The sequence below is a fragment of the Cucumis sativus genome, chromosome 4 (assembly GCF_000004075.3).
Source record: "Cucumis sativus cultivar 9930 chromosome 4, Cucumber_9930_V3, whole genome shotgun sequence".
Taxonomy (NCBI): Eukaryota; Viridiplantae; Streptophyta; class Magnoliopsida; order Cucurbitales; family Cucurbitaceae; genus Cucumis; species Cucumis sativus.
The window spans coordinates 2,732,331-2,752,989 of record NC_026658.2 but is presented as its reverse complement, the minus strand read 5'-3'; the positions used below and the strand labels follow the sequence as shown (position 1 = coordinate 2,752,989).

General features: G+C 29.2%; 4 protein-coding genes across 4 annotated transcripts; 3 read left to right on the top strand and 1 right to left on the bottom strand.

Annotated features, from left to right (window-relative positions):
• The first annotated feature begins 1,830 nt into the window (after window positions 1–1,830).
• On the top strand, window positions 1,831–5,239 carry LOC101202786 (glutamate dehydrogenase 2). Its single transcript, XM_004146845.3, has 9 exons — window positions 1,831–2,136; window positions 2,234–2,347; window positions 3,256–3,477; window positions 3,581–3,655; window positions 3,752–3,868; window positions 3,960–4,210; window positions 4,323–4,398; window positions 4,509–4,595; window positions 4,796–5,239. Exons 1-9 carry the CDS (start codon window positions 2,029–2,031, stop codon window positions 4,979–4,981), a joined length of 1,236 nt encoding a protein of 411 aa, XP_004146893.1. The 5' UTR covers window positions 1,831–2,028; the 3' UTR covers window positions 4,982–5,239.
• Window positions 5,240–5,387: 148 nt separating this feature from the next.
• Window positions 5,388–7,284, top strand: LOC101203022 (light-harvesting complex-like protein 3 isotype 1, chloroplastic). The gene is made up of 3 exons (XM_004146846.3): window positions 5,388–6,136; window positions 6,675–6,812; window positions 6,946–7,284. The coding sequence occupies exons 1-3, from the start codon at window positions 5,782–5,784 to the stop codon at window positions 7,173–7,175; spliced, it is 723 nt and encodes a 240-aa protein (XP_004146894.2). The 5' UTR covers window positions 5,388–5,781; the 3' UTR covers window positions 7,176–7,284.
• Window positions 7,285–14,748: 7,464 nt separating this feature from the next.
• Window positions 14,749–15,575, top strand: LOC101203258 (glycine-rich cell wall structural protein 2). The gene has a single exon (XM_004146847.3). It carries the CDS (start codon window positions 14,838–14,840, stop codon window positions 15,336–15,338), a length of 501 nt encoding a protein of 166 aa, XP_004146895.1. The 5' UTR covers window positions 14,749–14,837; the 3' UTR covers window positions 15,339–15,575.
• Window positions 15,576–17,453: 1,878 nt separating this feature from the next.
• Window positions 17,454–18,974, bottom strand: LOC101212888 (cyclin-U4-1). Its single transcript, XM_004146886.3, has 2 exons — window positions 18,478–18,974; window positions 17,454–18,306 (listed from the first exon to the last, which is right to left on the bottom strand). The coding sequence occupies exons 1-2, from the start codon at window positions 18,819–18,821 to the stop codon at window positions 18,060–18,062; spliced, it is 591 nt and encodes a 196-aa protein (XP_004146934.1). The 5' UTR covers window positions 18,822–18,974; the 3' UTR covers window positions 17,454–18,059.
• Between the last annotated feature and the right edge of the window lie 1,685 nt (window positions 18,975–20,659).

The following is a 20,659-nucleotide window of genomic DNA, read 5'->3' as shown; positions in this document are numbered from 1 at the left end:
ATGACATATTATTATGAATTTATAATTAATTTTCACCTGATCTTAATAATAACAAAAACAATATGATTGTTTTTTATTTCAAAAGCCTGTTGATTAGAAAATGAGAAAAAAGAAGAAGAAGAGCGGGAATAAGAAGAAGAATTTCATTTAGTCTAAAAGATAGATTAAATAAATGAAGGAAAAAGAAAAGTTTTAGAAGACACATCAAAACTATCCACAACATTTTTTATTTTGCAAGAAAAATTCTAAGATAAGGAAGATAATTATTTTGTTTTTTCTTTTTATTTCCATTTTATAGTATGGATTGACTTTTTGGATTTTAAATGTAAAAAAAATTGGTTTAATTTATTTATTGTCATAAAAAAATATAAAGGGTCTATTGATTTAAAATTCAAAACATTTGGAAGTACACAATTTATACTATTTATCATGTAAAACTGATTTGTATTAGTCAAAGTTTTTCTTCAAAATTGTTTGTGAAATTATTCTAATACTTTGTTTTGTAAAACAAAGAGTCCAATATTGACAATTAATACACGAATACTTTTGAAAAGGTAATAAAAATCGAGGGTCGAGGCGGTACAATTTCAAACTTCATGTATATTGTGCATTCCCTTTAATTACAATATAAAAAAATAGTGTAACTCGAGATCAACTCGACTCATTTATTTATTTATATATGTTTTAATAAAATCCACTTTCAAATACTTAAAAAAATCAAATTTAACAATAGTCCAAATTCAATATTACTAAACAACACCTCAATGCCAACTAAAGAACATTCAAACACAACTAAGTGAGAACAAATAAGTGATTTGGGTCAGACCTAAAATTGTGGTGAAATTATTATTATGTATATATATATATATAGCTGGAAGAAAGGTATAATAACCATTAGATTCTCATTAATAACAAAAAAACTAAACTTCTAAAACAAGCTTTTAGCTTGTATTTTAAAAGCACTATTAAAAAAAGTCAAAATAAAAAATTAAGCTCGTTATAGCATTTTTGACTTAAAAAAATTTAGCTTATAATACAATTCTACTAAAAATATACGTTACGTTTTGTTGTGTCTTGTCTTCTTTTTTTTGAAAGATAAAATACAATTTTCTATGCAATTAAAATTATATCAAATTTTAGAAATTAATTTTCTAGAAAAATTAAAATGTTTATTCATTAAAGGTGAAAATTATAATTAGAATTTAAAAGAAACACATGTAAAGTAAAAACAAAAACACCAAAAAAAAAAAGAGATTTAAGTAATTAGTCAATGGAGACTAAAAAGTACTTATGTTGCCATTTACTTTCAATTTTTAGAAAGACGATCGATCAAAAGTTAAAATAAGACATATTTTAAATATAGCAAAAATATAGTTTATTTAAGTTTTATTTTTCTCTATTTTAAAAATAGTTTCCAATTCTTTAAAAAAATGAATTAAAGAAAAAAAGTAAAATCCGAAAATCCGGATTTGGGCGCCAGAATATTTGCAGATTTTAATGCCAACATCCAAATTACGTCCAAAAATATAATGAATAAAAATTTTGATTACAATTAATATACTAAAACAATATGTTTCCAAATATTTACCATGAAATTGCTCATAGCTAACGAACAACTTCTTAACAAATCAATAATTAGCTTAAATTTAAGATTACTTTAATGTAACAAATATTTTGGAAGAATGGAAAGCATTTTGACTAAATTACAAAATCGAAGAAAATTGAATCAAAATCAAAATCATATTATTAATATTATTAAAAAAAAGGAAAGAAATGAAGAAAATGGCCCTAAATTAATGAGAAATCCAATTTATTCGCAGCAATTGAGCATTGGGTGTTCCTTAGTGGATTGGGATTCCTTGTCCTAATCGGAGTCGTCTCAGATTTCCCAAAAATCGCAGCCTATAAAACTCCTTTTCATTTTTCTATTCTCTCCATAATCACAAATCAATCCCTTTGAATTTTCCATCAATCTCTCTTCTTTCAGATTTCCTCTACTATTACCACCACTACTCTCTCTCTCTACCCATGAATGCTCTTCAAGCTACCAACAGAAATTTCCGCCATGCTGCTCGGATTCTCGGCTTAGACTCCAAACTCGAGAAGAGTCTTCTCATTCCCTTCCGTGAGATCAAGGTGAGTGCTTTTTCAAACTCTTCCTCCTTCAAACCCATTCTTCGATCTATTCACTTCTGGGTTTGTTTTATTTATTTCGGGCTTTGATTGTTATTAGGTTGAGTGTACGATTCCCAAAGACGATGGAAGCTTGGTGTCTTACGTTGGGTTCAGAGTACAACATGACAATGCTCGTGGCCCTATGAAAGGAGGGATCAGATACCATCCTGAGGTTTTATTTCCATTTCCTTTCAATTAACAATAGATCGTTTATGCTCTCGATGGATTTGGCTTTCAACTTTATTTACAATCCCTATTTTGTTAATTTGGTAGCTAGCTACAGGCAACAAATTTTGATTTTAGAACTATTGTTTTCTCTTTGATTCTTCAAGAATATGGATTTCTAGCTTGGTGAGGTGAGATTGGGCCGGCCCATTTTGGTTTAGAATAGACCCAATTTGTAAAAAGGATGATTATGATTTCACAAAGGTTTACGAATATGTTGTCAATGTCATTTATCTGATATGGTTTTTTTCTGTCCACCCTTCTGTTTTGTCTATTAAAAAAAATTATAAAAAAACTTGGCATTCAACAGGAAAGTAGAGGGCCGATTTTAATGTCAATTTTGTATATAGACTATATATTTTATATATTTAAAGTGTACAACAATGTTGATAATGTTTGATATTGTTTGAGGGTTGGTTAAATTTGTACGTTTGGAATCTATTGCTAATTACCATAGAAGTACGCTTCAGAATTTATGGCCATTAAATTTGTAGTTGTCAATATATACCTTCGGCATCAATGCTCTAATCGGTTTTGTAGGGGTGTGTGGGTTTGAACATTGGATCTCTTGATTGTGGGTCAAGGTGTCTTTCTTGTATGCATTTTTACATGGGCAGATTTTCTTGAAATTCCAATTCTAATTACTAAAGTTACATATGAAGCAAGAATCTTGCCAATGGATTGTAACCTATCCTCTAACGATGATGGATTGAGAAATTTAAATTGTTTTAATGTACTACTAGGTTTCGAATCTCTCTCCTCTGATAATTGTATCCTTAAGAAGAGCATTATGTATACTTGAACTTCATTACTTTTTTTGGTTAATTGAGATGTATGGTTTTTTTGTATATACAGGTTGATCCTGATGAAGTTAATGCTTTGGCTCAATTAATGACCTGGAAAACTGCTGTTGCTGATATCCCATATGGTGGTGCAAAGGGTGGCATTGGCTGCAACCCAAGGGAGTTAAGCAATAGCGAGCTCGAGCGTTTGACTCGTGTCTTTACACAAAAAATTCATGATCTCATTGGAATTCATACTGATGTACCAGCTCCAGATATGGGCACCAATGCACAGGTTCACACTTCACAGAGTTTTGCTCCTTCATGGGCTTGAATTTGCTTTGGAAGTACTCTCAAATTTATTATGTTTAGCTTATATTCTGAGGTAATGTTTGCAGACTATGGCATGGATTTTGGATGAATACTCAAAATTTCACGGTCATTCCCCGGCCGTTGTCACTGGGAAGCCCATAGTATGTTTCTAAGATAATAAAATCTTACGAATTCCCAAGCTTCAAGTATTGTTTCTTTTTTGCTCTCTCTCTAACTTTATACCTTTGAAATTTAAGGATTTGGGTGGATCACTTGGTAGAGAAGCTGCAACCGGGCGTGGTGTTGTTTTCGCAACAGAGGCATTACTTGCCGAGCATGGAAAACAGATCAAGAACATGACATTTGCAATTCAGGTACTTGAAACAGTTTCATTCCTGTCTTCCTAGTTGAATATTGCATTCTTAACCACAGAAAAATGACCTTTCACAACTGAAAATTTTGTAGGGGTTTGGAAATGTGGGATATTGGGCATCAAAACTTATTCATGAGAAAGGTGGAAAGGTTGTTGCTGTAAGTGATATCACTGGTGCCGTAACGAATCCAAATGGTATCGACATTCAAGAACTTTACAAGCATAAAGAAAGTACTGGAAGCCTTGTGAACTTTCAAGGTGCAGACGATATGGATCCAAATGAGCTACTTGTACACGATTGCGATGTTCTTATCCCTTGTGCCTTAGGTGGAGTTCTAAACAGGTTTGTTCTGTCCTTCTTTCTAATAAAATCTCATGAAAGATGATCCTTAAAACATTGATCTTAAAATGTTCATACCCATATAGTTATAAATGTGTCATTGATTTTTATGTAGGGAAAATGCTGGTTCAGTGAAAGCCAAGTTCATAATTGAGGCAGCAAATCACCCCACAGATCCAGAGGCAGATGAGGTAAAAAAAAAGTGACAAACCCTTTTCTTATTGTGTAAAACAGGATACAAATGAGCAAGTCATAAACAAGCAAGAATTAGTTTCTGATCTCTTATCCTCCATTGTTGCAGATTCTATCTAAGAAGGGAGTCGTAATTCTACCCGATATATATGCGAATGCTGGTGGAGTCACCGTGAGCTACTTCGAGTGGGTTCAGGTAACAAAACTTGTTTTTCCTAATAGTTTTGTCTTTGAAAGTTAAGCTTATAAACTCACCAATAATAGCTTAGAATTCAAATGTATTTTTAAGAAACGAGCAAAACTTACTAGGAGATCGTGAGTAAACAATCATGATTTTCAACAATAGAAAACTAAAAACGTTTAACTAACATATGATTATTGTATTTGAATGTGCAGAACATTCAAGGTTTCATGTGGGATGAAGACAAAGTAAACACTGAACTTCAAAGGTACATGACTAGAGCATTTCATAACATAAAGAACATGTGCAAGACCCACGATTGCAACCTTCGGATGGGCGCTTTCACGTTGGGTGTAAACCGTGTGGCACGCGCCACACTTCTCAGAGGTTGGGAAGCTTAATTTATAGATTTTGATGATTTTCCATATCAAAGAGAATCTTATTAATATCACCATGGAAGAAAGCAATTCAAGATGGAATTTTAACTCTTATTTAGCATTTTGTTCTATTTGATTTTCTTCAACTTATGAAAGCAGCATACATAGGAGGATGGATTTGCATAAGTTGTTGAAACTTCGATTGTAGTGTGTACAATGTCTCAATTCTATAGTTGTTACATTATTATTATTCTAGCAATGAAAATTTAATAATTCTCATTAGTGATTCGTTTATCTCCATACCTTTCTTCAATTCCTTTCAAACTTTCAACCTCTAAGTACCTTAATCTAATATAACTTAGAGACTAAATTTGTTACAGCTATAAACAAGTACATGACTATATTGTCACCAACCAAAGCTCAAAGATTAAATTGTTTCTTTCATGAAAGTTTAGGAACGAAAATTGCTTTTCAAACCTTAATAAACCACTTGCTCTTGGAGAAGCAAATTTCTCGATTTCATTATGACCGATTCATTATCTTTCAAGAATAAGGTAAGCTTAGGCCTTTTGGTTATTATCAAACTATTGGTGTGAAAGACATGGGATGAGGCAAATGCCCATAAACCTCACCTGCAATGCAAACATGGGCTTTATGACAAGATAAGCTTTTCCTCATTTTCACAGCATGGGCAACTTCCTTTCTCTCTTTTTGTTAATTATTACAAGTCCATAAGAAAATTGAGACAAAGATAAAAGAAAAACTTAGAAATAAAATGAGATAAGTGAAAATAAAAAGAGCTTAGAAATCTCAAAAGCAACAATATGGCTTCAATTGCTATCTCTGCCTCATTGCCAAGAGCATCCAATTCAAATCATGTCTCCATGAAGAAAAAACAACGTGTTCATCTAGCTAAACCCGGCTATTCCTCAACGACGAAAAACCCAACACCAAAGGTAATTAGTACTCTTGATGTCGTGAACCGAGACGATGGTGCTGCACAGCAGTATCGTCGTGGAAATGCTGCATCAGCTGTGGTTAAGGAAGAGGAAGATAATAATGATGATTGGAATAACAATGGTGAAAGATTTACTGATAAGAGATGGAAAAATGGAACTTGGGATCTCAATATGTTTGTACAGAATGGTAAGATGGATTGGGAAGGTGTCATTGTTGAAGGTGAGTGCATCTCATTTTTATAATTTTGAGTTAGAAGAAAACTCGATTTCGATTTCTAAACTTTTGGATAGTAAATACCTCTCGTTAATTAGTTATTGAAGGTAAATTGTTAAAATTACTTTTATTATGTCCTAATCATTTCAAAACTCACCTTTAATCACTCAAAATTGATTTATTATTCAATTTTATACTTCATGCAACTTTAATATTACAATTTAGTAATTTATGAACAATATTATTAAATTTTCTTTTTAACGTGTTTAATAAATCACAAAGATTGTTACCGTTATTACAAAATTAAAAGTACATTAACAGAATTCTTACAAATTAAACTAAGACAATTCATAAAAATTATGAAACCAAAAGTATTAATTTTTAACCATAATCTTACAAACCATATATTGAACGATTAAATTTATTATAGCCTATCAACCTTTTAATTAATAGCATAGTCTACTTTTATATATGTCATCAAGTATTATTCATAATGTGAATTAGAAGTTTGGATTAGCGTTATAAATTATTGTACACATTGTAGAAGCAAAGAGGAGGAAGTTTCTTGAAATACATCCAGAAGCAGCTACAAATCAAGAACCTGTGGTCTTCAGAAGCTCCATTATACCTTGGTGGGTATGGCTCACCAAGTCCTACCTTCCACAAGCCGAACTACTTAATGGTATGATTCAAAAACAAATAAACAAGCAGCTAATCAATAACTGTCTGTCTTATCCACTAAATTAAACTAACGTTTTGAATTGATATGTTGTTCTTGTTTGTTTGTTTGTTGATGGATGATGATGATGATGAAGGTAGGGCAGCGATGATAGGGTTCTTCATGGGGTATGCAGTGGATGCATTAACAGGAGTTGGAATAGTTGGGCAAAGCGGGAATTTCATATGCAAAACAGCTCTTTTTTTAACTGTCATTGGCGTGTTGCTGTTTAGGCAAAGTGAAGATATTGAGAACTTAAGGAATATAGCTGAAGAAGCCACCTTCTATGACAAGCAATGGCAATCTTCATGGCAAAAACCAAAATGATATCATAATTAATACCCCTAATCAACGACATAAGCAAAAAAGGCATTTAATTATCTCTCTCTATGTATATTTTGTTTCAAAAAATTAGACTTGTTTTTAACTCTCTTTATATTTTCATCTCCCCTTTCTGCCTTAATTAACTAATTTAGAAAGAATGAAAATATTGGAGTCCTTTCTAAAATATTTTACGATTCACAATACATAAAGTAACATGCACAATTGATACTCTTTCATATAAGCTTAATACAAATAATTTCAACGATAATCGACATATACTTCTTTTCTTGAAGTCAAAAGATTAAAATTTCACATTTGAAAACAAAAATTTATTACCATAACAATAACAACAAAGGTTAATAGCATATATTCAAGAAACACGTCTCACTGTTTAATTAATTAATTTGAAATGTTTATTAAATGATAGGAAGGCTCTTAGTTGAATAACAACATTTGGCCTAATGTGAGAATTCAAAGCTTTACGTTTTTGTGATTGGTAGTATATATTAACATTTGGAATGACCTTGCAAAAGTTTCAATTAACAATCTCTCTATAAAAAAAATCTATTAATGATTAACTACTTGAAATTTATTGAAACCTTTAATCCACCATTAATCTCATTCAAACTAATGAACTAAAAAACATAAAAGGTTAAAACCATATATTGTTGTTCCCCACATTTTCCCTATAGATTTCATGGCTACACTTATGCACATGAGATAAATTACCAACAAAAATCTTTTTGTTATAAAGTGATTTCAACTCTCATGCACTAAATATGACATAACTAAAAAATAATTGACATACATATATCTTTTATATATCTCCATTTGTACTTGAGTAAAAAAATATATTATTTCCCTTTAACTATGAAACAATATTTATATATTAATAACATAAATAGAACATAGTTGTTTTGCAATTTCAAAAATTAATACAAAATAAGAAAAATGAAAATTACATCAAATAACAACAATTTTTAGAAAAAAACATATTTCTTTTGCATATTGCAAATACTACAAATATGACAAATAATTAGATGTATCCACGTTATTTTTAGAGGGGTAGCAATTTAGAAAATGCAGTAATATAAGTCTTATTATCGTACATTTTTTTACTATTTTTTTATAAACATTCTCAATAAAACTAAATTAATATTTTGAAACGTAAAAGACCTGAAAAAATCAACTCAACCCAAAGAAAGAAGATATTTATGCATATGTATATATAAGAATTGAAGAGTATAGTTGGGAAAGTGTTGCACATGGACTTGGGCCCTAATGGAACTCAAGTTCTCGTTTGAAATGGCAAATGAATTGGGCCCATTAGTAAAATTTGCAAATTGCCTTAGAGGGTAATGGGCCCCACTTAATGGGTTGGGAAAATGGGTCAAGTGGATGAATTTAGAGGACACCCACATGGATTTAGCCCTAAGAAAAAGCATTACATTACATTAATATAATACATACATACTTATAACATTATATATATATATATGTGTGTATGTTATTCTTTTTTCCTCTTTAGATATTTCTTGGAAGTTGGGAGTTGGGACCAACTGAATTGGGCACTCAAGTCTTGGGCATGTGTTTTCTCTGGCCATGATTTCAAATATTGTGCCCTAGATTCTCAACATTTCTAGTGCTCTATTATTCCTTTTGCCTTTGTGTAACAAGATATTTTTGTATAATATCATATTATGTGAATATGTAGGGATTTGGGATTTCCATATCTAAAAACAATCATAGATACTTATCAAATTTATACCCTTATTTTCATTGCTAGTTGACATTTCTGGTCGAGATCACTCCACTGCTTTGTGTTTTGACAAATCAAGGAAAGTCTAATAGTAATTGTCACACATATGAAATGTTTAAAGAAGTGATGGACTCCTAACATTATTGTAATAAGAGCCTATGTCGTTAGTTTCAAATCATCACAAATGCTTGGAGGGAGTGTTGTAATTGGGTTGAGGAGATATTTTTATGTACTTGTAATAATTTTTTATGAGAAATTTGTGTTGGAATGTAGAGTTGTAAAATGAAGTCGTTCGATTAATTTGTACTATTGAAGTTGATTTGTTTAGTACCAAACTTATGAAGTTGGTGAGCCAAACATTGATCGTATTAGTTACATATTCACGTTGATGTTGACATAATCAATTAATTTGTAAATATTCATTTTCATGTGTATATTAAAATAACTATTCACAAATCTAAGATTGCGACTAAAGTGAGTTTAATTTCAAAGTAATTGACATATATTTTCGATCTCTCTTCGTCAACGTAACTTCGATTTCTATCCTTATAATTATTGTACTAAAAGAAAACCTATCATTTTAGTCAATTTTGTTTATATACATTTCATTTTATTATTATTTTTTAAGAGAGATTTAATTATTTTCATCTTTTTATAAAAAAGAAGAAACAATTTGTCCCCAACAACAGGAGAAATATCAAAGCTAAAAACATGTAGAACTCATCATTACATAATCTAGTGGGTATTCAAATAAGTCAAAAGGCAAACCTTTGCCCTTTTTCAAATAAAGTTAAATTACAATAGTGTTTAGAGAAAGAAAAAAATATCTTGCAAATTTCATTCTTGTGTTTCAAACCTTGTATCTATGTTGTTCATAAACTTTTGAAAAAAAAGTTATTTAGGTACTTTACAAGTTTAAATTACATGCTTAGTTAATATTAAATAACATGTATTTGTTTATACTTTGTGATGTTGTTACCAGCTTGAGTACACTCAGGAGTATCAATTAATTATCATATCATATCAACTGAACATGAATGATTGAACAATTTTGATCAATTTTTGATAAACATCACCCAACTCTCTTTTTACTAACCTATCATAGCTATTATCAACTTACTGAAAAAGGAGAAAAAAAAAATGATTTTTTAGTCTTAGCCTAAATTTGAGAATGTTATACTTTTATTTTTAAATTTCAAATTTATTTTTTATTTAGTTCTTATATTTTATAATGTTTTAAGTTTATTCTCAAGATTTGAATTTTTTTTCTTTCAATTTAGTCTTTAGGCTTCAACATTTACAATCTCTAGCTTTGATTTTCCATTAAATACACGTTTTGATCTCTAGTGTTAGTGTTTATTAATTAACTTAAAAAATTTTATTTCTAATAAAATTAATTAATTCCACGTAATAAAATTCAAACAAAACTTGAACTTGGATGGTAAAATACTAATGTTTTGACAAATAAGTACTAAATTGAAATTATAAGCAAAAATTACAGAGAAAAAGTATAATATTTGAAAAGTAAAAGATCAAATAAAAATTAGTCCAAAAACCATAACTAAATAAAAAATGTAACGTTTCCTTAAAATATTATATTCAATTAATAAAAAAAAAAAGTTAAAATTGTGGTACATGTACTCGTTTGAAAAAGTAATAAAATAGAATTGTAATGTAGAAAAAGATAAGAAGATAAAGGTGTTGGATAAATATAAAAGGTAAAATTATAAAAATAAAAAAAGAAAGATAAAATTTTTCAAAAGGAAAATAAAAGGTAAAATATTGATTAATAATTTACCTCTACAGAAGAAGAATCACTTAGACCACAATAAAAGAAATAATAATATAAACCCTAAATTCTTAAGCTAAAAAGAAAAACAATAAATAGTGGAGTACACGTGGCAAGATAGTAAAGGTGTAAGTTTGAATAATAAAAGATAATCACAACCGTCCAACCAAAGAACGTGGAAGTCAAAGTCGTTATCTTTCTTTTTCCACTCAGCACTTCACGCCACAAATTATCTTCCCACAAAAGAAAAGAAAAAAAACAGTCCTAATAAATTCCGTCACGGTCCAATTCTATTTCATCTTCTGTCCACGTGGCTTTCCTTTAATGGGCTGTTAAAGTCCAAAGGTGCCCACCACCACCCCTTTTAGTCGGTTAACAGAAAATGAGGTGTTAATATCTCTAAATATTTCACAAATTTCTTGCTTACAAAATAATATATATATATTAAAAAAACATTTATTAGTTTTTTGCTTATTATTTTTATTAAGTTTCAATATTTTTATTGGCATTTTCGTAAAAAAATAAAGTGTCCCCATTCATAAATTCTTATTTAGTTTATCTATTGTTTTTCTTTTCTTTCTTCATTTGATAAAGAGAGTTCATCAATTTCCTGAGATTTCTAGAGAATTTAGTTGGAAAGGGCCTACAAGGAATTGAGCTTAAAAAAGGAAAAAGATTTAAATAATTTTTATAAATAAGATTTTTTTTTTTATCAAACTAGCATTAATTAACATCGTTACAAAATTGGTGCGATTTGAAAGTCATTTAGTCCGAAGTTAGAAAATATAAGAGGGAAAAAAAAGAGATGCGTGATAGTTATAATTTGTTGTAGCCTACAATTTGTAGAAAACAAAAATGGTAAAACTGTGAAGAGTAAATATTATTATTTTTTTCACGGGTATGAGTTCTGCCGACGTAACGTCAATAATGTGGACAAAGGAAAAGACAACAGCGTTTCAGCTACAAAGCGTGTCTACACAAAATTAACATCAGCAGAAATTCTGTCCAAATTTTTCTTAAAATCTATCTATGTTTCTCTACGTCAACCATGATCAAAATTCTTGTAGTAGTGTATTAAAGAAATTCGACATAGACTAAAATAAATATACATGACTTTAATCTTAGAACAAAAAGGAAAAATAATATGGTTGGACATTGTAATGTTATATAAATCATTAAGAAGACATGCTTATTGTTTAGCTTTTAGCTTTTAGTTTTAAAAATTTATATTTGTCTTTTTTTCTTTACAATTTCTTTAATATAATATAAATATTCTTTGAGGTACCATTTCAATTCTGAGAAAAAATCTAAAAATCTTTAGTTTTAAAATTATTAGAAGTTTTTGTTTTGAGTGTGATGATGATCTCACTGACTCATATGATCTTCACGTTTTTCTTCTTTGTTTTTGTGGACTGAGTCCCTCTTTAATCAACTCTCTACTTTTACCTTACATGACAATGCACTTCAAATTGTAATATTTTTAACAAAGCATGCATGCATAATCATGCGTTATTTTTAGCAAATAAGAAAGTTAAACGTACATCATTTAAATTCAAGAGACAATGCCAACTTTGTTGATTCCAATTTAAAATCCAAAGTGAACGTTTCACATAGTTGTATGAGAAAGTTTAGTTGAAGGATTTGGTATAAATCCATCTAATAATTGCATAACTACTCAATCTCATTTACTTTAAGGATTATTTGGGAACAAGGAGAAAGGTAGGTGAGTTCATGGCCATATGTATTTATTATCAAATTTGAAAGCCAATCAAAATAGGATATATATCTAAAGAAAAAGAATGTATAGAAACTTAACCTATAATCCAAGCACCCTCTAGCTTAACTTACATTTAATAATAGCACATAACAAGATTTACGTGGTTACTTTAAAAGAACATTGTTCACACAAGATTTTCGAACAAATTTAATTCGTGGAGTTGAACTTGTGTTGATATTGTATTTATGTTGATTTGATATGATGTGGTTTGATCTCTAATATTAAATCCTTTGATTCTCTTTTGGTTGGATTCTTACGTTTGATTTGAGAAAGTGAAGCACGTGATACTTTTCAAGTTGGAGGGAATGGTCGACTTCATAAGCTAGATAGTCTTGAACCAAACCCATGAACTCAACCACAACCATATAGATTTATGTCATATTTAGCATTCCGACTAAATTAAACTTTAGCTTCAACTAAATAATATGATATCATTAGAATTCACCAATTTATGTTTTACTTTTAATTGAGACATATGCGGGATAAATATAGGACGAAAGAGTAATATTTTTTAGGAGAAAAGTATTTTAAAGATCTTTTAATTTGTATGTATAGAGTTTTTTCTTTTTAATTTTCTTTATTTTAGATGATCATATTTAGAAGATTAAAAAGAAAAATGTAGAGCTTAAAATGGAAATGATGATATCATCCTCTCATCTAAAATGGGAGACCTAAATAATCTATGGTTTTCCTTTTTTCCTTTTATTAAATGTGCTTTGACTATAATCTAAAATTAATGTTGTATAACTATTTATTGACGTCATTAATGTTTTCAATTTTTGCTCTACCTTCTCACTCTATATATCTCATTCCTAATTAATTTTTCAATAACTATTCTAGCTTATTGTTCTTTTTTTTTTTTTTTTTCTTTTATCAATTTTTCCACTTGATAATTAAATTTTTCTATTAATTTTAAATTTGAATCCACAGATTCCACACACATATATATTTGTAGATAGAGAATATAATTTAATTAACTATCACTTTCTATATATATATATATATATATAAAATAAAATGAAGTAAAATAGTGGCATTTCCATTTTTATTTTGAACATTTAGTGGTACATGAAATACAATACAAGCTAATCATAATAAAATAGATTTTGATTTACATAACACATTTACACACAAAATGTTCATATTACGTCAACCTTACTCAAACCTCCACTATATAGATATTTTTTTCCATAAAAAATTGACCTTATCACCACACACAACTTGATTAATATATATTATATATAAGCAACAAACCCATTTTTGGAAAGAAATAAAAGACAAACTGAAAAAACCAGCTTTTGATGAAGAGGCACCAACATATATGACAAACTTAAGTTTAATTCATCCTAAAGATAACGACAACCTTCTATATTTTCTTATATGATTTATGAATGATAAAACTATCAGATGTTTTCTTTTTAATTGTGTTTTTTGATTTATTATTAATATATCAAATTAATAAAATATAGAAGTGAGTATATATAAGTGATAAATATTTGATTAAATTTGTTTGCATGCATGCTTATTTTCTAGTGCCCTGCTAGGGTCTATCATGAATATACTATACTGTACTATATAGAGTAAAAGAGATATGTGAAGTAGTGTTTGATCCTATTTCTGAATAGTTGTTTGTTTGGGTCTATGTAGATATTTTCATTATTTTTCGTATCTATTAATAAAAAGTTTATCAAATGATTGATGTAAAAATAAATTATAAAATAACATAGTAGAGTAGTATATGTGAGATTATGTTAATTGTCATCTATTAAAAAGTAAATCAAAATTATTTATTTAGATCAACTTGAAATTTTTTAGAATTTAATAAAACCGACTTAATTACATATATTATCCAAATGAATGTATCAAACCAACTCGATTTGATTGATATAACTTATAAGATTTGTTGTTTTTTTTCCTAATTAATTATTTTGTTGTTTTGGCATTATCTTATAACGTAAAGGAGTAATAGGGATTTTGTTTCCACCGTCTAGTCACTTTTATGTGAAGTTTTGGTGTTTTTGTGGGGTAAAATTGTGGAGTATGGACAAGTGCACTCACAAAGGGAAAAAATATGACTATATAATAATTACTAATTATTGTATTATATAAACTATAATACTTAATAATATTAGTAAAGTTGAAAAGTATGTCGTCACAGGTTTAATCTTTATTCAAAAAAAGAATTAATCATGTCATAAGATGAAACCCACCAACACTCCCCCCACTATAAAAGCCACTTTAATGATCACTACACAACACAACTTCTATCCTTCAACCAATTAATAATAATTTCAAATCTCTCTCTTTCTCTCTTAGAATAAAAGAAAACTCACTAAAAATATGAAAGAACCATCTAAATTCCATCTCTCATCTCTCTTCTTTCTTCTCTTTGTACTCACATCTTCCTCCACCGTCAGCTGCGGCGCTACTCCCCGGAAACTTCTCAATTTCCCTGACATGTCTTGGGGTTCACCCAGTGGAGGAGGTGGTGGTGGGAATGGGAACCCCACTGGGGCCTATGGCTCCGGCCATGGTCCTAATTGGGACTACAATTGGGGTTGGGGTTCAAGCCCTGGGAGCGGTTGGGGTTTCGGTTCCGGTTCGGGCCGCTCTCCAACCGGGTTTGGAAAAGGTTATGGATATGGATTTGGGTCGGGATCTGGGTCCGGGTCGGGATATGGGTATGGAAGTGGGAGTGGTGGTGCTCATGGTGGTGGATATGGGTCTGGAAGTGGCTACGGTAACTCCGGCGGTGGCGGTAGTGGTGGCGGATACGGCGGTCCGAGTGGTGATGAGTATCGATCGCCAATGACTACAAGGGACAAGAACAGGCAAGGGTAGAAAAAATGTATGTGAATGAATATATGTTATAAAGTGTAGTGATATATGGTGATAAAAAGGTGAGAATATATATGGTTAGCCCTAGCAAGCTAGCTCGCTTTTAATTATAATATATATGGTTTGTAAGCTTTGTTTAAAGTTTTCCCATATATATGAGACTCAGCCTTATAATCATATATTATAGTGTGTAGTATTATATAACTTTATAATGAGACTAAAATATATTTTCCAATTTTCCATTTCTCATCTTTTCATTTTCTTAATTACTAAAATAAATCATTATTTTGAAAGGAAGATAAATGGATTTGTGTAATTTAGAAGCTATTAATTATGTGAGTAGGGGATGACTTGTGTATTTTAGTATAAAATTTCCCCTCCTTGTGGGGTTAATAATGTAAAGCATAATATAACACATACGGCAACCATTTAGAGTTATATACTTACCAATTTTTTTATAAAAAAAATCATATAATTGAATTTAAAAAATGAGTACGTACTAATGTTAGTATGTAAAAACTACGTAATAAACTTTTATGCAAACAGTTAATTATTCTAGTTTTTACTTAAGTTAATTAATATAGATTTTTTTGGAAAAAAATCATATAATAAAGAAGGTTAAATGTCTATTTAGTCCCTAAAATTTTAGAGTAGACACTTTGATCGTTGAAGTTTGAAAAATAATTATAAATCATCTCACAAATCAGGTTGACCACTAAATGACAACAAATTGATAAGATATCAACTCATTATGGATTGCATTTTGTTGACTCGAAAAAAAAGATTAGTCTCGTCGTAATGTTGATGAAATTTAAATGAATTGTTAATGTGTTATAAATTTATTAGTTAGAGAATTGAATAATGGACAAACCTTATAATTATTCACACATATAAATATCAACCAATATTATTGGTATTTGGATTGTAAATTCATGGGTAGGTGTTAGAAGCTATTAATTTCAGCTGAGTTAATCCTGCAAGATCGAGCAACATTTTCTTTTTTCTATTGTACTTGAAAAAACTAATTCAGTGGACTTACGATGAAAAATAAAAATAATTTCAAACATACGAAAAGTTGTTTTGCAATTAGCAACCTTCTAAACTGACATAAACAACACAATATTTATTTGATATATATTTGAATTTTTAAAAAATCAATAAGAGTTTGTTTGATCGTTAAAACGAGACAATTTTTACCATATATCGTCATCAATAAACACCAATAGAAATCTATTGTAAATGACAAAACTTTTAAAAAAATTTATTATTAGGCGAGAATATAAAATTTTGTTATATTTTTTAAATATTTTGATTTATTTGGTTTACCGAGACATTCTCGTATTGAAATTTAATTTTCTTTGTTTTTTGGGGGAAATATACTGAAAATGGACCTAACTAACCAGCCCAAGTTGCCCAATGTCAACTGGGCCATGCTTAATGGATACCTAAGCCCAAATAAAATCACTCCTCATTAACATGGGCTATTATTGCCTTTTTTTTTCCTCACCTCAAAATAAATTATGAGAAATAGTTTTTTTCCCTTTTCCATTTTTACAAAATATTATTTAGATGAATTTGGAGTATATTTGCAAATTAAAGTGTAGTAATATAATTTGGTTTCTACATTTATCACTTATACCATTCATCCATAAACATAGATCAAATGGTATAAAATCATAAGGTTTTATAGTTTTATTTAAGATATGATATTTACTTAGCATCTAAGTTTTAAATGAATTTAATTACATTTTATAGCATTTTGAAATAAACATAGTAATACATTTTAATTTTGAAATTGTATTCTTTTATTTATTTTTCCATTTTCTTGAATTATTTGAAGAAGAAAAATATATATTTAAACTTTTTCAAGGATTTTGAGCAAATAAAGGAGAAGAATAGAATAGCATGTTGGCTACTTAATGTGTATTTTACTTACCCAAAACATTCAACTGTTTTAATATCATTCAAATTCTATCACTATCTTGACTTGAGAAAAAATGATAAGAATCGACCAAAATAAATAATTTTACGTAACGTAATCATAATTAAAAAAAAAAAATTGTCGGTGTTTATATTTTATCTTGTTAAAATTATTTATTAAATTTAAATTTATTGAACTTTTACAAACATTTAAATTATTTATTTGGCTAAATCAAAACAACTTACAATGTCTATCCTTACAAATAATTGTTCATAACATCTTACAAATCATCCAAATACAACTCTACACAATACACATAAAAGGGGCAAAAATGTCCAACAACAAGAAAGAAAGCAAATTAGGGTAACAAAATAAGAAACCCATTTAGGGAATAAACTTTTCATTCTTCTTTTGGCCCAAAGAAAAATGCTTTCAAAGGAACTCCCACATTTGCCCCTAATAAGGTTCATAACTCAACAAATAAAAGCCTTCATATTACAATTATGATCACTTTCTAATCATCTACTGTACGCTGATTAAAATCACTTTTATCACTTTCAAAATCACTATAAAACATGCTTTTAATTATTCAAAACGAAAATCAAATATAAAAATATAGAATTGAACAAAAACATGTTTTAAAGTGATTTTAGGAAAGAAAATTGTTTTAAAACGACAAAAATGTTGAAAATATTTATGAAATAACAACCACGTTTTGTTACCTTCATAAATATTTTAACTCATTTTCCTATATTTGAAAACAATCCCTTTTAACAAAAATGATTTCGAGATGCCGAGATGGCTCAAACCGTCAAGCGCGCTTCTGGATCTTCTGGGAAGGAATGGAGCTGTTCTATAGGTGTTTGGATTTGGAGTTTGGGTTGTGTTGTTGATAGCATTTCTGATTGGAGATAAGAGCAGTAAATGTGAAATGTGTTTGGTGATACATTTAATTGGAATCTCAAACCAAATAAGAAATCCAATTCAAGATGGTTCATTTCCATGGTGCTTATTCCACCAACTTTTGCATAGTAAGCATTGTTGTAATACCTGAACAGAAAATTACATATATATCCCGAAACAATTAATTCATCTATTTCAAGGATTTTATGGAATGAATCAATAAACATTCGAACATGATAGGTTTAAAGAAAGAAGAAGAAGAAGATAATGAGGAAAGTTGGCAGAAATATTGAAAGAAGAAGAAGAAGAAGAACTTACAGATCATCGAAGAACTTGGCAGAAACAAGAACACTTGTAATGAGAAGTCTATGAACGTTGAAGGAATCAATATGAAGATTGGAAGGATGATGATTGTGAAGAAAGCGATGAAGATAAACATAAGCAGCAACAAAGCAACTTGGACTACAGTTTGCATACTTAAAGATCCTCTCTAAATAACTTTGTATGGAAATGCTTGGTCTTGATATTCCATCAAAACCTGAATTATTCCTTTTGGTAATCATCCTGTTTTCTTTGTCATTGGAATCTGAAACTCTCTGTAGAACAGAGGATAGATAGTTTATGACTTTGGGAATCCCAACCATTCCTTCTTTTTCTCCCATTCAATATTATCGATCGTCACCTATTTCAGAAGTGCTTTCACTCTCATTTTTATTTTGGTTGTGGGTGTGGATCAATTACTAACTCTCTCTCTCTCTCTCTTTCTTTTCTTTGCTTTAATGGAGGAATTGTCGATATAGCCCTATAGAATATGTCTTTTTCTTTTAAGCCAAGTTGTTAGCACACTCTTTGTTTGTAGAATTCATTGGACATTTCTTATCGGGATCGATTTTCAAATTTGAAAAAATTCATTGTACAATTGATTAAGACGAAGACTAAAATCGTAGGTAGTTATTTTCGAGTTTGAAGTAACTTTTTCAAATCTTTTCAAAATTTAATAATCTCATTTTCGATTTATGTTACTATAATAGTTTGAATCAATAATTTTATAATGGACAAATTTCTTGATGTTAAGTGGCAATTTATAGAAGATAATCCAATCTTGAATGACCATTACGTGGGTTTTGGTTTGGAAAATATGTTAAATTTTGGAAGACATTTGATCGTTGATGTATGTATGTGTCCACAAAAATTTAGGTTTTAATATCGTAATTATATATCAAATCAATTTTTTAAAACAAAACAAATATAATGATTTGTAGAGTAATTAATGAAATGAAATGCAAATGATTGAAAGTAAAATCATTAAATTCATTTGATTGAGAGAAAAATAAGAATAAGTAAAGAAATTACAGGCTGTATTTTTGGGAAGCTAAGAAGCAATGTCACACTGTCACGTGCTTAATGCCTTTAGATCTACACATCACTCTATCAACAAATTTATTGGATTTTCTTTCTTTCTAAAATCACTTTTTCTAAAACCACTTTTTTCTAAAATAAATTGGTGCCATAAATATTTAGTATTTGTTATAAGGTTCCAATCACTCCATTTCTTTTATTCCAACAAGCAAAGGTGAACACATAACCCACCTTCCAACTACTATATATTATTCTATTCACCTCATGGCTAAAAACGCCATTTTCATCCTTTTATATATACATCTAGTTTCGTAAGTGATAGAACATACTTGATATTAGTTAAATTATGTTCGTTTTGACATTCTTATATTTGTCTGGTAACTATATAGTAACGTGCCTTTCGAATGAGGGTCCCCGATCAAAATCACACGCACAAAATAATAAGTGGAGACAAGGCCCCTAGTCCCTCTTTTCGCCTAACTTTAAGTATCCACTGACCATATAGGTGACAATTTATATGAGATATGATTGAGGACATATCTCTATGTCGGTTACCAAATGTAAATGTTTAATATGTTTGTGTAATTTTTCGTTTATAAATGAAAAGCTATGTATTTAATTATGTTTGAAATTAATAAGGATGACAAATTTTAAAATATAAAAATCAAGTGTTTAGTATTGTTCAGTAGATCAATTTTATTGTAATATAGAATTTTATCGTATTAGTATCATACTCTTAAGATATATACTTCTAGTTAAAAGGTCAGAGATTTAAATCTATCATTTTCTCACGTGTTGTTGAATTCAAGAAAAAAAAATTAAATTTGATAATTCTTTAAAAAAAATTAAATTTGATAATTCTTTAATAAGTTTATATTTATATATTATTTATTATTTAGGATGAATTGAGATAAATAATAAATGGTAGATTTTGGTAAGAGGGGATTGATTTGGCCAACCATCATACCAAAACCATACCCTAATTTCTTGCTTTCTTGAAGACATGGGAAAGCTAAATGTGCACTTTTTACTTGGTGTAATCTCCCCAAAGTTAGAGTTTCTTTTTTTAATATATTTACATCGTTCACTGATAATAGAAATATAAGTTTTATTCAAAACATAAATAACTTATAAAAGAAAA

What these genes read in the sequence shown, in the direction of transcription:
- LOC101202786 (XM_004146845.3), top strand. Translation starts at nt 2,029, where the DNA reads ATGAATGCTCTTCAAGCTACCAACAGAAATTTCCGCCATGCTGCTCGG. An exon ending in GGATCAGATACCATCCTGAG is followed by an intron (nt 2,348 to 3,255) that starts GTTTTATTTCCA and finishes TTGTATATACAG; the next exon opens with GTTGATCCTGATGAAGTTAA. An exon ending in ACATGACATTTGCAATTCAG is followed by an intron (nt 3,869 to 3,959) that starts GTACTTGAAACA and finishes AAAATTTTGTAG; the next exon opens with GGGTTTGGAAATGTGGGATA.
- LOC101203022 (XM_004146846.3), top strand. Translation starts at nt 5,782, where the DNA reads ATGGCTTCAATTGCTATCTCTGCCTCATTGCCAAGAGCATCCAATTCA. An exon ending in GGAAGGTGTCATTGTTGAAG is followed by an intron (nt 6,137 to 6,674) that starts GTGAGTGCATCT and finishes TACACATTGTAG; the next exon opens with AAGCAAAGAGGAGGAAGTTT. An exon ending in ACAAGCCGAACTACTTAATG is followed by an intron (nt 6,813 to 6,945) that starts GTATGATTCAAA and finishes ATGATGATGAAG; the next exon opens with GTAGGGCAGCGATGATAGGG.
- LOC101203258 (XM_004146847.3), top strand. Translation starts at nt 14,838, where the DNA reads ATGAAAGAACCATCTAAATTCCATCTCTCATCTCTCTTCTTTCTTCTC.
- LOC101212888 (XM_004146886.3), bottom strand. Translation starts at nt 18,821, where the DNA reads ATGGGAGAAAAAGAAGGAATGGTTGGGATTCCCAAAGTCATAAACTAT. An exon ending in GCCAAGTTCTTCGATGATCT is followed by an intron (nt 18,307 to 18,477) that starts GTAAGTTCTTCT and finishes TTTTCTGTTCAG; the next exon opens with GTATTACAACAATGCTTACT.